This window comes from Zootoca vivipara, chromosome 13 (assembly GCF_963506605.1).
Source record: "Zootoca vivipara chromosome 13, rZooViv1.1, whole genome shotgun sequence".
NCBI classification, from domain to species: Eukaryota; Metazoa; Chordata; class Lepidosauria; order Squamata; family Lacertidae; genus Zootoca; species Zootoca vivipara.
In genome coordinates this window covers 19,844,579-19,859,567 of record NC_083288.1, presented here as the reverse complement: position 1 = coordinate 19,859,567, position 14,989 = coordinate 19,844,579, and the positions used below count along the sequence as shown (strand labels likewise).

Sequence of the window (14,989 nt, the reverse complement as noted above, 5' to 3'; positions counted from 1 at the left end):
ATACTCTCAGTCATCGGACAGCCCCTAGCCTGGAAACTTACAGCTGAAAGCACCACCCTTTGCAAGTAATGCTGGGAAGTGTAGTTCTGTGAAGCAGCGGAGAGAGCTCTTCAACGCCTGAAGCCCTTTGCGAACCGTGCTTTAGTATTCAATTGGTGCAAAAGGCAATTCAGCTTATACCTGGATAGTCCTGAGAGTGTCACGGATGAATATTGGTAGTGTGGGGCAGAAAGGAGAAGGAACCAGTTTAAAACTAGGTGCCCACCTTCACAAATGTAAGGTGCTTCCCAAATGACACTGAGCGAACAGTTGTGGGAAAGTGCCTTACACCCAGTGCTCCATCTAGTTCAGTACTGTTGACACTGGCTGGCAGCAGCTCTCCAAGGTTTCAGAAAGGGAGCCTCTCCTTGCCTTACCCAGAGATGTCGGATGCTCTACCAATGAACTATGACCAAGCCTGCAACTAGATAGCACATTTATCTGGAACGCAGTGCGATTTACTTCTGAATAAAGGTGCACAAGATTACTCTCCTTAAGACATTTATGAAGCTGAATAGACATTTAATTAAAAATAAATCTAATTTAATTAAGTGGGATTTCCTTCCCAAGTACATATGAACGGGTTCTGGTGAAAATGCCCAACGGCATACAGCTTTTCATTGGCTTTATAAATGTGAAGAATTCTAATGAGGTTTTTATAGGCCAGTCTTAATTACATTTATTCAAAAGTAAGTTCCACTGAGTTTAATACACAGATTAAAAAACATAAATGGAAAAAGGCATTAACTCATTGTCTCTATAGTCAATTTATGGGGTTCCATTGGCAAATGCATTTTTATATCTTCCCCCAACCCCACCCCTCGGTGAAAGTGAGGGCAGGCCATAGAAATCATTGAAGAAATCTAAGATTTTAATATAGCTGTGATTACATAGCAGTGTGATCTCCCAAGAAAAGAAAGGTACAGGAAAGAGAGGAGCTGCTGCTTTTCCTCACTTGGGAATGGTTTGGTGTGAAATATGAACAGCAAAATCCTATGAATATCTACTGAGAAGTAAATGCAACTGAATTCAGCAGTAAATGGAAGTGGAACTTACTCCCAGGTAAATGTGTACAGGTTTACAACCTACATTATTTTTTAAAGCCCTAAGTTTTAAATAGTAGCCATGCCTGTGCAAATTTCACAGCCAATTCAGTCCATTTCCCACCATATACAGTAGTAGCAGGTTGTGGGAGTAGAGGCTGTTAACACAGTGGCAATGTAGAGCTATGTTAATAACACAGGTTGGTACTGAAGCTAAGTGATTTACAACAACCCGGCGGCACTGTCAGCCTTGTTATATCCTTATTGCAGGTTGGGGGCGGGGTGTCAGGATGAGGCAGAATACAGTGGTACCTTGGTTTACAACCATAATCCGTTCCGGAGGTCCGTTTGTAAACCAAAGCAGGTTGTAACCCAAGGCGTGATTTCACTAATGGGGCCTCCCAAAAAATTTTTTGTTCATAACCCCCCCCCCCCAAAGGGTTGTAATCCAAAAAAGGTTGCAAACCGGGACACACACTTCCGGGTTTGACATGTTTATAATCCAAAACGTATGCAAACCAAGGTACCACAAGGTACAACAACTCTGCAAAACAGTCCAGCTTTAACACTACAGATCAAAGTACTACAAGTCAAAAATCACCCATACAGAATACCAGTCAAGCTGCAGCAAAGGTCAGTCTCCTTATATTGCACTCCCAGGCTTGCACCCTGCCAAAATTCAGCTTTCAGTTGCACAAAGAAACCAACCTTGTGTTTCATGACCTTGTGTGCAGTCACATTGCAGCTTAAAATGTCCAACTTTTTTAAAAAACAAAACAAAACCCACATTTTCTGTATTTATTCCTAAAGGCAGTTCTTATTTCTGTCCTGGAGAAGAAAAAAGAAATGTTCCAGAGCTGGCCCACCCATGAGGCGTACCGAGGCAGTTGTCTCAGGTGGGGACAGCTGGGAAGGGTGGCAAAGCCCTGCCCCGAGGAGCTTCTCACCTCCTGCATTTGTTGCCTGCCTTCTCCACTCTGGCCTCCTTTTTTCTCCCCCACTGTCTTCAGCATACTAGGGCTTTCATGGGCTGCCACCAGTCGCCTCAGACAACTGCAGTGGAGAGCGAAGGTGGCAGGTGTACCATGCTCTGTTTTGTCTCAGGTGGCAAAACATCCTGAGCCACCCCTGAAACATTCTATTGGAAGTGGAAACCAGACCTGTGTCTCAGTCTAGTAATTACAAGCCTATAGTTAAATGGGACTTACTTTCTCATAATTATGCTTATGATTGCAGCACAGTCTTACAGACATCCACTTTAAAGTAAGACATGCAGAATTCAGGATTGTAGCCCCCCGTGTCACCTGTGGAAACAACTTCTAAACTATAGATCTACCTTGGGCAGCCATTCTCAAGAAAGGAGTTAACATTAACTGTTTCCAAAGAAGATAGGTTAATGCCTCCTCCTGCTGGTAGGTGAGTGGACCAACATATCAATCAATAAGACAACTATGGGAATTTAAATCTATGCCAAATAAAGTAGGCCTGATAAGGCATTCCTAGCAAACCAAGTCCACCTGCCCTACACCTGATGTCATAGGTGAGGTATGGGGAAGGTACCTAAGTAGCTACAAAGGGATTAGGAGCATAAAGGGAGTTCCTGGTTGCTCTTTTGCTGGAGCAAGGTATATCAACCGATGGGGTAAGTGGAGAGTTCATCTTGCTGCTCCAGGAGGTTTGTACAGAAACCACTGCTGAAACAATACTTTCAGAACTATATACAAGATGATGACGGATTTTTCTTTTGGAGATAGCATGTTTTGACTGCTCTTTAAAGTAACATGGCAAATCTAGTTGCCAACCAGGGTAATATGCAGTACGTTGGGTGTCTCCATGGTAGGGATGGAGCTGCAGAAGAGGAGAGTCAGCTTAAACAGAAAATAATATTTTCAAATGAATTTACATTTTCAAAACCTGTTTACACGCTGAGCTCAGGTAGACTTAAGGGAAACAATAGGCTTAATTACCTTCCTCCCAAGGTGAGGGGAGAGGAACTACCTAACCAAGCCTGGCAGGGAAGCCTACTCTATGGTGCTAACCCCTTCCTGCCTTAATTACCTAAGCACAGTGCTTTTCTTCTAGAAAAAAGGTGCCGGTACTCACCATGAAGTTGTTACTGTATAGTTAAGTGCCACCGTTTTAACCAGTGCTTTTCTTCTAGAAAATAAGGTGCTGGCACTGTGTGCCCTTGAGGAACCCCCCCTGCGAAAAAAGCACTGCTTTAGGTTCCGATCCTAGCCATGGCTACTCAGATTAATACAGTAATTCCCAATAAATTCAATGGGGCTTATTCCAAAATAAAAGGGGTTGCAGTCTAAGACTGCGAACCTATCTGGGAAGCAAATCCCGCTGGAGACTATGGGGTTTACTAGACAACCTTGCTCGGGCATATATCACTATCTCCTTGATAACTGTCTGCAGCAAACAGTGATCCTCGTGTGAATGGGCCGCCACGGATGCAACACCACCGATAAAGCGTCCGTATCGACTCACACGCAATTCTCTTCAGTGGAGTCAGCGCTCCACATTCACCAGAGCGTAAGTTAGAAAGAACTGAAGAGATCAAGCCCGCGTGCACGTTGGAGGGTATCAGCCCTAAGTGTGCACTCGTTAGGAACCCACAACCAATTCTCAGCAACGGAACACCCAGCAAAGCAGACACGTGACGTGCCTGGATCTGTACAGACAATACGGGCACGAGCAGTTTCTTTCACGTCACGAACTGAGGCGCGCCGCCCTCCGCCCCTCCCCGATATCACGTGACTCGAGCGCTTCGCCGCCGCGCAGCCTGTCAAGAAAGAACAAAGCACGTGACTCAACCCTCTCTGGTCTCCTTCCTCTGACGCGCTCGGTGGAACGCTCCCGGGAGCAGGGGGTGGAGGAGAAGGGGAGGGTTTTGCGGCTGGCTAATGGGGGACCCGCGATCCTTCGGAGTTGCCCAATCCGCACGCAGAGAGGCGCGAGCGTGAGGGTCCGGGAGCCAATAGCGGGCGGCGGTGAGGCTCCGTCTCCCGTGAGCCACCGGGGCCCCGCCGGGCAGCGTTCCTTGCGTCGCGGCGGCCAATAGGAGCGGAGGACGCTGTGGTACATTGGCAAGGTGAGCGAGGGCGGGAGGGGCTTGGCTGGGTCCAGTCAGGAGAGCCGCGACTTTGAGGTTCAGTGCAGCCCTTCTTCGTCCCCGAAGGTGAGTCTGTGCAGGGAAGCGGGGAGGGTGCCCTCCTGGTCCTGGGGCCTCCCGTGAGGGCGAGGCGGCTGCACGGGGAGCAAGTGGAGCAGGGAGGCCCCGGTGTTCGGGTTTGTTCCCACGAACACGCCGTTCGCGGCTCCCTTAATCTCGAAGGCCCGTTTGAATTGGGAACAGCAGTTAAAAGGCGTCCCGTCGGAATCCTTGTTGCGAGTGAATCACTCGCGGCTTCTTAGGGGCGCCTTTTGACGGCTGACCGACCGGTAGGTTGTTGCAGTCACAGAATTGTAGAATTGAAAAGGGACCGCGAGGGCCATCTAGTCCGACCCCTTGTAATAATGCAGGAATCGTTCGCGCAACGTGGGGCTCGAAGCCACGACCCTGAGGATGGAATGGAAGAGTCTCGTTGAGCTTGCCCCCCTCCAGCTCATTGGCCTGCTTGCTGACGGACATGTTAGACTAGATGGTGGACCAAGTCCCTACTGTGGGCTAGAAACTCCAGGGCGAGATGGCTTCTAGTGCAACCGGCCTGTTAGTTGCCGGTTTTGTCTGCTTGGGAATGCTTTTTTGGAAGGCAGGGCGAAGGCATAAGGAAATCTTGTTGAGCTGAACGGGGGTGTTTTTGTGCGGGTTAAGAAGAGTAGACAGCAGGTGTGCAGAGGGCAACTAGCGTGAAGAGAACCGGCCAATGTCTTCTTCAGTGTGGGCAGTTAAGGAAGGTGTAGATGTTGGAGGCTGTCATTGGGATGCCACCCACAAAATGGGAAAGGATTTGCGAAGCTGGTAGATTTGGGATGGGGTTGTTTTCAGGGGGACAGCTGCAGCTTTGAAATACAACCCCAGGGTCGGTCACAACTGGACCTAATGGTCAGGGGTCCCTTTACCTTTTCTGCAAGTCCTGTTACCTAATTGTGCTTTTTCGTGGCTCCTAGCTAACAGAGGTATGCAGTTTCTCTTAAACACCCTTCTTTCAATCAATTACAAAGTCAAATGCCATTTTTGAGTGCCTAATTGCTGTAAGACGCAATGTTGTGTTGGACAAACAAAGCTAAGATTGTCATCTTCCTGTGACAGGTTTCATGTCTGTCACCTTATCTGTGGTGTCTGTCCATAGTTGGAGGTCACTGATGCACAGTTACAATCTATCTGGTTCCTCCTTGCTCTTTGTGACCTGGACTCTCCTTTAAGAGTGTTCAAGGCCATTTTGTCCTCCTCCTTTAATTCTGGACTTAGTTTGCAAAATCTTAATAAGAAGCTATACCTGAAACAGATAAGGAAATGTACTCCATTTTGTCCACACACTGGGCTTTCCCTCTTAGCTGTGAGAGTATTCAGTGGGTGTTTGTGTAAAATGTGACTTTCCCCCTTTATTCAGGATCATCAGAATGCAGACTCCAGTAGCTCTCCTGGCTTCGCCAGCTCTGGTAAGGAATTTTTGGGTTGCAAGTGCCTTAGTGTATCTTGGATTACTTTAGTATGTTACACTCCTCATATTACTCATCGTTACAACGGGTAAAATCTCTGTTTAATATCTCTCTTTAAAGAGGAAAAACTAAGAGTGACCTGTTTGATATGTCATTTGAACTCAGTCAACAATAGTTTCTGAAGGGTATGTTAAACCAGACTTACAAATAAGTTAATAAAAGTTACAAGCCAACAAATCCTTAGTCTTCCTGCCCATGCATTCCTATAATAGTCCTCGGTAATTCGGACTCTGTAAGGGGAACCAGCAAATGGCTTTTTACCTATTTACCATATTTTTATTTGGACAGTTCATATGCCAGAATTCATATACATGAGAATGAATTTATGACAGGTATGAGGGAACTTGTGATCCTCCAGATATTTTTGGACAACAGCTCCCATCATCCCTGACCATTGGCCATGCTGACTAGGGCTGATGTGAGTTGATCAGCAAGACTTGTTCAGTTCATTTTATATCAATTCGTGTGGACCCCCAAAGCAGATTATTGTTTTTTTAAAAAAATTGGACAAAAATATTTGAGTGTACAAGTCATGATACAAATAGTATTAGGAAGACTACTGCCCGTGTCTAGAGTCTCTAGCTAGGTTTAATAGGCAGCAATGAATACTTTCCCTCTTGCACATATGCCGTGTTTCTCCAAAAATAAGACACCGTCTTATATTTTTCCTCCAAAAACACACCATGGCTTATTTTCAGGGGATGTCTTTTTTTAAAAAATCAACCATGCATAAATATTGTACTTTTGCACCAAGCACCCTGGGGGTGAAAGCAATTGCATGTAATTAAAGCTTGCAACAACCATGCATAAATATTGTACTTTTGCACCAAGCACCCTGGAAGTGAAAGCAATTGCATCCAATTAAAGCTTGCATCAACCATGCATAAATATTGTACTTTTGCATCAAGCACCCTGGGGGTGAAAGCAATTGCATGCAATTAAAGCTTGCATCAACCGGGGCTCGGAGCGGCGCGTGCTGCAGCTCTTGGCGGTCCCGCCGTGATGGGGCTTGGAGCGGCGCCCGCCGCGGCTCTTGCCAGGTCCCACCGGGTCGGGGCTCCACGTGGCGCACGCTGCTGGCCGTTTTGGCAGGGCAGCAGCATCCGGCGCCGACAGGCACCGTCCTCTTCCATGGTGCCATCCAGACCTGCTCCCACCACTACGGCTTATTTTGGGGGTATGTCTTACATTTAGTCAACACATGAAAATCCTGCCATGGCTTATTTTATAGGTACGTCTTATTTTTAGGAGAAACACGGTATGTCCTTTCCAATATGAGAGAAGCTGTGTATTCAAGCCAGATCTAGAACAGGCACAGGCAAAACTTGGCTCTCCAGATGTTTTGGTACTACAACACCCATGATCCTTAGCTAACAGGGCCAGTGGTCAGGAATGATGGGAATTGTAGTTCCAAAACATCTAGAGAGCCAAGGTTGCCTATGCCTGATCTAGAATCTCCTGCCACAGAGAATTTACATTAGATGATGAATAGGCATACCTGTCTTGAAAGAGAACTGCCTTCTGATCAGCGCAAAAGTGCCTCATCACCAGTTGGGTATAGAATAAATCTTGCAAGTATCTAATATCAAGATAAATCCTTAAAATCTACCATTTGAAGGATCAAGTGGGATAGCTAGGAAATACATTTCGCTATGATGCTGAAGAGCCACTGTCAGTCACAACAGATTGCATTGGTCTCTGAATAGAGCAGTTCTTTATATCCTGATATGAATTTAATGTTTTTCTTTCCAGTTCCGCTGCTGTTCTCGAGCTCTAACCAGGCCAGCTTCCCTGTCTATATTGAGCAGGCCAGAGACTCAGACTCTGCAGGTAAGAATAAACAGCATGACTCTTCATTGCTATCTTCAGTTTTTGTTTGTACCTCGATTTTATTTACAAAAAGGAGCAAAACAAATGGTTAACAGCATCATACAGTGATACCAAACTACAGCCAAACAATAAAACTCTATGCTAAATAGAAACTGTTTTCTATTAATTATAACTCTATACATTATTTTCTCATGATGTAGGAACAGTATTAACTTCTTTCAAACTCAAAGGTTAGCACTAGCTGCCTCTTACATTACATTGACTGCTTAGCTTCATCAGAGTATCTAGAAGAGGAACTGATGCTGCCATGCGTAATTAAACCAGTTTCACCCTTTGAAAAAGTGTAGTAGTGCTGGTGTAAGAAGTCTCTTCCCTTGTGACCTAGAAAAGGTGTGGGGAATCTGTGGCTCTCCAAAAGTTGCTAAAATTCAACTCCCATCATGTTTTGCCACTGGCCTTGATGCAAGTTGGAGTTCAGCAACAACTGGAGCATCAAAGGTTCCCTGCACTTGGCCTAGTGCAGGCTTCATCAGACTCGGCCCTCCAGATGTTTTGAGACTACAATTCCCATCATCCCGGACCACTGGTCCTGCTAGCTAGGGATCATGGAAGTTGTAGTCCCAAAACATCTGGAGGGCTGAGTTTGCGTATGCCTGGTCTATGGGATTCAAGGCTTGAGAAACAGCATCATTTCGTATATCCCATTGTAGTCTTTCTCAACTTGATGCTGGGCAGACATTAAACAGACATTAAACAGGAACTGGCCAGGAATAACAAGCAGCTGCGTGAAGCTAATAAACAACTAAGTGAAGAAAGTGATAGGAACTGCTTGGATATTGAATTTGGAGAAGAGACAGTATTGGATTATGCAGAGGAACAAGAAGAGCAACTACCAACTTCAGACAATGCCACAAGTAATAAGGAACCTAAGTGTTGCAAAGAAGAGGAGGAAGAAGATTGGAATGCGCCACAAGTGGGAGATGTGGAACAGGATTTAGATGTGGACCAAGGGCTCCTCGAGGGAGAACCAGAGGATATTGTTGCTCTCCTAGTGAAAGAGGGAGGGCAATGTACACTCTGGGAAAGTGGGAAGGTAGATGGAGGATTTGGGAAACAGGTGGAAAAGGGAAGAAACAGCAAAGCTGTCTTTAAAAAGTCAGATTTCGGGAAAGGGTGGGAGTGGGTTAAAATTTTAAATGCTTGATGTTAGGATGGATTGATTGGAAAGATCCGATACTGGAATGAATTACGGAATTCGCTGAGCCACCTGGGAAATCTAGATCCAGGAGAGGGGCGGATGAAATTGTTTTTAGTTTAAAGTTATTATGAGAGAAGTTGTAATATTATAAATTGTGAATCATTGTTGGTAAAAATTATAACCTAAGGAGAGAAATAATTGCAAGATTAGATATTGGAATTTTTTTTAGAGATATGAATTGTTTGAATGTTAATAATATAAATTGTGGGTTTATAGATTGATATTGAATTGAAAGGTATAGAGAATTGTAATAAGAAAAAAAAAGAGAATTGTAATAAGAGGTTTAAAATAATGTGAAAACTGCTTAAAGGTTAATTTTAATAGGGACCCAATGAGGGGAGATCTGAGGAAGTCCACAATGTGATGAAAAAGTTAAGAGTAATATTCTCCTCCCCCCCTCTTCTTTTGTCTTTTTTGTATTTTTGCTGCTGTTGTTTTTGTGCTTTTTTATGTGTTGGTGAACTATTTTGTATGGGTGGATTATTAATGTGAATTGATTGTTTTTGTTCCTTTTATAAAATTAATAAATATATCCCCCCCCAAAAGGGATCATGGAAGTTGTAGGCCAAAAACATCTGGAGGGCTGAGTTTGAGGAAGCCTGGCCAGTGTGAGCAATACTGGAATAAATCCTGCAGAAGCTCTTCTACACCGTCAGCATAATATAAGGGACATTTTTTTTCTGGCAGAAGCTACTGTCTTGTTGCTTCTTTTAGAGTCCATGTTAATACTTTAAAAATTCAAAAGCAAGCAGTACTTCAAAATCATTATGTCCTTCATTTAAAAAAGCATGCTGTTACACAGTGTTGAAAAACTAACTTGTCAGTGTTTGTTTCAACTGGTCACCCTCCTTGCTCATTTTAAAACACCTTTTAGATAGGAAATTGCATAAATGTAATCCTTCATGAAACTTTCGTTGCTATTCTAACATTTACATTGAGTAGTTTTCCCCAGAATTCCCTTTTGCTCCTACTGGATTGGGGAATATTAAGAATTGGTATTCTTTGTGTGTGTGGTAGGCATATCTCTGTTTGTACATCAAACAGATTTTCAGAATCTGCATATTTGTTGTTGTTACATCTCTTAACTGGATTACAAGGGAGGTCATTTCACACACACCCTTAAGGTTTCAATACAGTGACTGAACAACAGTTATGTCTGCTAGAGACCTGCATTTCTGTTCCAGCCAATGACCTGGCAGATAATAATAATTTATTATTTATACCCCGCCCATCTGGCTGGGTTTCCCCAGCCACTCTGGGTGGCTTCCAACAGAAATATTAAAATACATTAATTTCTTAAAGATTAAAAGCTTCCCTAAACAGGGCTGCCTTCAGATGTCCTCTAAAAGTCTGGTAGTTATTTTTCTTTTTGACATCTGGTGGGAGGGCGTTCCACGCCCTAGGCCACTACCGAGAAGGCCCTCTGCCTAGTTCCCTGTAACTTGGCTTCTTGCAGCGAGGGAACCGCCAGAAGGCCCTCGGCACTGGACCTCAGAGCGATGGAGGTGGAGACGCTCCTTCAGGTATATAGGCAGACACACCTAAGTGGCATTATTTGCTGTTCTCTCTCCCCACTCCCCCACTGCCAATGCTTAGAAAACTAGTAGTCTGTGTCCAAGGCCATTGCCTCTCCCCTTCTTTCTTCTCTACCCTGTCTTTGGTATGGCCTGCCCCTGCCCTGGAGGTGAGCAGAAGGCAGTCTTTGATCTGTTTGGCAAGGATTCCTGACTCTTTTAACAATATCAGCAATTATAAAAAGCCCCACCCACATTAGCTTACTAGGGAAAGAATTATTTTCTGAAAGAAATGGCAAGCTTGGTTCTCGTACGGATCACAAATCCATCGGTTGAGCCAGCCCTGTTCTTCATTCTTAGTGATCCACCCAGCTGAGCCGCTATTTCCCACCTGCCCCCAGTGGAGGCCCTCGTTGGCTTCAAAGCTTCTAATAAAGAAACAAAGTAGGTGCTGCCAGCCTGGTGTCTACCCAGCCATTGTTTGGGAACATCTGGATTAAACGCTGTTGGGAAGAGAAAATGATTTGGAGGCTTAAACTGACTGATATAAATCATGCTAATTACTTGCTTCCTCCACAGCCTTTTGGAGTTTTGAATCGTCAGCTGGCTCATCGGGAATTCCAAACCAGTGCTGTCTCCCGTGATATTGATACTGCTGCTAAATTCATCGGTGCTGGTGCTGCTACTGTGGGGGTAGCTGGTTCAGGAGCTGGGATTGGGACAGTGTTTGGCAGTTTAATCATTGGTTATGCCAGGTAAGTTAGCTTGCGGAAAGCATTTCTGCTTTGTTTCAGCAGGCAGTTTAGATTTTTGTGTGAAGACTTTTACCACAAATGCATTCCTCTTGGGAGAAGCAGGTTTTTTTAAGGCAGCTGACAGTGATTGGAAACCCCAGCTAGGGAAAGCTGCAATAGAAAGGAATTGGTGGAATCTGCATGGAATTTTCTTGTCAAGTGTCTTGCTGATGAGAAAAATACCTTTTTCGAACCAATAGTGTCAAAGGTGTCACTGTTAAAAAGATCATAACCAAAGCTACCTTTAATGTAAGAATCAGCTTGTATTGTACACACAGTGCTCATACCTGGGTTATTGTCTCTCCATTCTCGATGTAAATTTTTGTGTGCTAAAGAAGCAATTATTGTCTATGTATGGATTGAAGAATATTTTTTCTCTTTAAATGTTCCTGCTTGTTGAAGTATGTCCGTGGTTCGAAAGTATGTGAGCACATAAATGTTTTTATTCAGTCAAAGTATCTTCACAGATTTTGGAACATACAGTAGTATGATTTATTAGAATGTACCCATGTATTTAAAAATTTAAATTAAGGGATGCTTCCCCCCAGTCTTCTGTCTTGCCTCTCCTTCCTTCAACTCTATGAACCACAAATTACTAATGACGAGGCTTGAAATATGTGGTTCTTTGTAAAGCATATTTCCATGGTTGGATACCTTTAAGAACAATCAAAACATCTTTAAGTGAGATGTGGTGGATATATCTACGACTGGTAGTTAACAAAGCTTTCCCTGTGTTCACTCTGAGGTTCTACAAATACATTTTTAAGAGTGGGCTTTGGGAAGCCTATTGCAGATTTTTTTTTTTTGAAAAGCCAATGGGATTTTACCTTACAGATTTCTCTTCTGTTCTACCTACAGGAACCCATCCCTCAAGCAGCAGCTGTTTTCTTACGCTATCCTGGGTTTTGCCCTCTCAGAGGCCATGGGGCTCTTCTGTTTGATGGTGGCATTCCTCATTTTGTTTGCCATGTGAAAGCCTTGGAGCTACGCTGCAGCTGCTGTCTGTCTGTGTCCTCTCCAGTTTGAGCCTGCCTCCCTTTCCAGGGTGTTAACAGATTTAAACAAACTTTCTCAAAATAAATAAGATTCAAGTTTTTTGTTTTGTGCTTTTCATCCTAACAGCTTGCTCGTAATTCTTAAATATACACATATTGAGAAGGGGAAGAAAAATTATATGTGCCAAATCAATCTGGCCTTTTGTAATATACAATAAAATACAGTTGGCTAAAAAGTCAGTGCCACTATTAGCCCCCATACACTAAGAAATATTGTAGGAAGAGAACAGTTCTACAACCTGCTTGAAGGATACAATTGGAATGTCATCAGGCCCACAATTCCATAAAGAGTTTGCCTAAGGAACAGGAAGGATGATCTATACTACTAAAGCAAATTTACTGCCCTTAGCAACTGGAAAGGGTATGAAAGCCCAGGACATTTAAATACATGGTTACAAAAATTAAAAAAGCTTATCTGCACCCTGAGACTAGTAAATTCTAATCCCTCATAAAGTTGGCATGCCAATGAGTATCTCATATTTGAAGACTCTTTAGATTTACAGTTGTACCTTGGTTTTCTAACGGCTTAGTTCTCGAATGTTTTGGCTCCTGAATGCCGCAAACCTGGAAGTGAATGTTCCGGTTTGCTAACATTCTTTTGGAACCTGAACATCCAACACAGATTCCACGGCTTGCAATTGGCTGCAGGAACTTCCTGCAGCCAATTGGAAGCCACTCCTTGGTATGTTTTGGAAGTTGAATGGACTTCCAGAACGGATTCTGTTTGACTTCTGAGGTACGACTATTTCTAGTCAGGACAATAATCCACTTTAACAAACTAGGCATATTTAAAAACCATGCAACAATGGGGATCCGCAGCAGAATGCTGCATATCCAGCTCCCAATAGCAATGTTAACACTGCCATTTTGAAATACTGTTTGATTCAGGGAAGATTCAGAAGAGACCAGGGTGGGGGGTGGGAACCATCTTTCAGAAATGTTAATCTACGCTGCCATATAGTGTTAAAGGACTCATTTCAGTCTCGTTTTTAGCCCCAAAATTCTGTGTTTTGTGACAAAACATGGATGTTACAGAAAAAGGGGGCTTTTATCCCTGTTCAAAACCTCCCCATATAAAGACAGGGAAGTCTGAACCTTAGGACACCTAACCCTATATTTCCATTCGAGGAGTCCTGGCAAGTACCAAATGTGCAAGTTATGTTATCTATCTATCTATCTATCTATCTATCTATCTATCTATCTATCTATCTCCTATGGCCTGATTCCGTATAAGCCCATTTCCTGTTCCTCGTTCAGTCTGTTTGAAATAATTTTTAAAGTTATTCTCAAGGTCATAGGTTGGAGCCCCTACCTTCAGCAAAAAAACAACAAAAAACAACTGCATTGCAGGGTGTTGGACTAGATTACCCTCGTGGTCCCTTCCAACTCCGCAATTCTATGATTTCTTAAGTAAAGCTACAACGAACATACTTTATTTAGTGCGAGGGGTTCCGTTTGAACTTTGCTAACCCTTGGTTCGTTAAAGGGCAGAACTTCGGTGACCTTCAGAGCTTTCCTGGACTTGGTAAGATTTCCCTTAAATGGTGCAGATATTTAACTCACAACAACAGAACGTCATCCTAAAAGGGGGTCCTTTTCCTTCAGGGGTTTTAAACCCAGGCACCCCGCCACTAAACACACCCACAGCCACACCCGGTGCTTCCCCAAGTTCCTGACTACATGGGCGCCCCTTTGGATACCGACGTTTCCGGGAGCGCTCTAGGGCGTTCTATGGTGGAGCAAGGATACGCTCTAGGGAACGGAGGACGTGCAGTCTCTATGGTGAATGGCGGTTGAGAGAGATCTACGTTAGAGGGACGTGAAGAGGTTGGGAGGGTTGGCGGTTGTGGGAGGTGATGGGTGTCGGGGGTGGGAACCCGAGGGGAAAAGGGCAGGGAGCGAGGGGCGGGGCTGTACCTCGATCACAGGGAATTTCCGAGGAGGGCCTAGTTAGTTGCTGCTGCGCATGCGCGAGAGACAGCTTCGATCCTTGAACACGCGCGAGAAAAAAAAGTCGCGTGGAAACTGCTTTTGAGTAAAAATGGGTATAAGGCTGGATGAGTGGCGCGTTTGAGACGAGGGGGCGGAGAAATAACGTTGATCTCTCCCTGAAAAGGAAAACTCTTCGGCCAGTTCCGGTGTGACGTAATGGCGTGACGTCTGGAAGAGGAACTTATGTGGGCGGGGCCTAGAGCTTTCTTGTGCCCCACCCCTAGAAAGCAGATTTTCCAATGTTGCTCCTAGATCCAAGAATTTAGGAGGCCAACATGAATTAACGCAAAATGGCAGATAAAGTGGGCGGAGTTGAGCCTTTGCCTCCCGCTTTTGCTACAGTGCTTTGGATTAACCATGCCCAGTCCATCCAAAGTCTGTGCAAAAGAAGCTATACCACAAGAGTGGGATTTATTCCCCTGGAAAGGACCTTGCGCTTTTAACTGCGTAATCTTATGCACGGATGTATTGAGTTCAACGGGGATTACCCGCAAGAAAATGTAGGTTGAACTGCAGCCTAAAAAGCCTCGTCCCCGGCTGCAATTGAACAGATGGCAATTCAGTGATGAAAAGATTTGCCTGCTGAATTTCTGCCCAGCACCTCAGTGGTAAAGGGTTGTATAACTTACGAGCTAAGATCCCTTGTGTTGCAGTTCTTTATTTGTCGCAATTTCCAGCCCCCTTCCCCCAATTAAAGACTGACCGTTGTCAGCGATAAGACAGTCTCTGCATACAATGTAAAAGGCACAAAGCGAAAAGAGATTGATCGGGGGAAAGCAAAATCGAGCACTATCTC

The 14,989-nt window shown here is 44.3% G+C and overlaps 1 protein-coding gene across 2 annotated transcripts; it reads left to right on the top strand.

Annotated features, from left to right (window-relative positions):
* Positions 1-4,083: 4,083 nt before the first annotated feature.
* On the top strand, positions 4,084-12,241 carry ATP5MC1 (ATP synthase membrane subunit c locus 1). Of its 2 annotated transcripts, none has more exons than XM_035136597.2 (5): positions 4,084-4,179; positions 5,642-5,690; positions 7,503-7,580; positions 10,932-11,107; positions 12,005-12,241. In XM_035136597.2, the coding sequence occupies exons 2-5, from the start codon at positions 5,652-5,654 to the stop codon at positions 12,117-12,119; spliced, it is 408 nt and encodes a 135-aa protein (XP_034992488.1). In that variant the 5' UTR covers positions 4,084-4,179; positions 5,642-5,651; the 3' UTR covers positions 12,120-12,241. The 2 variants fall into 2 exon arrangements, with proteins under 2 accessions (XP_034992488.1, XP_034992487.1); XM_035136596.2 differs by having other exon boundaries at positions 4,121-4,266.
* The last annotated feature ends 2,748 nt before the right edge of the window (positions 12,242-14,989 follow it).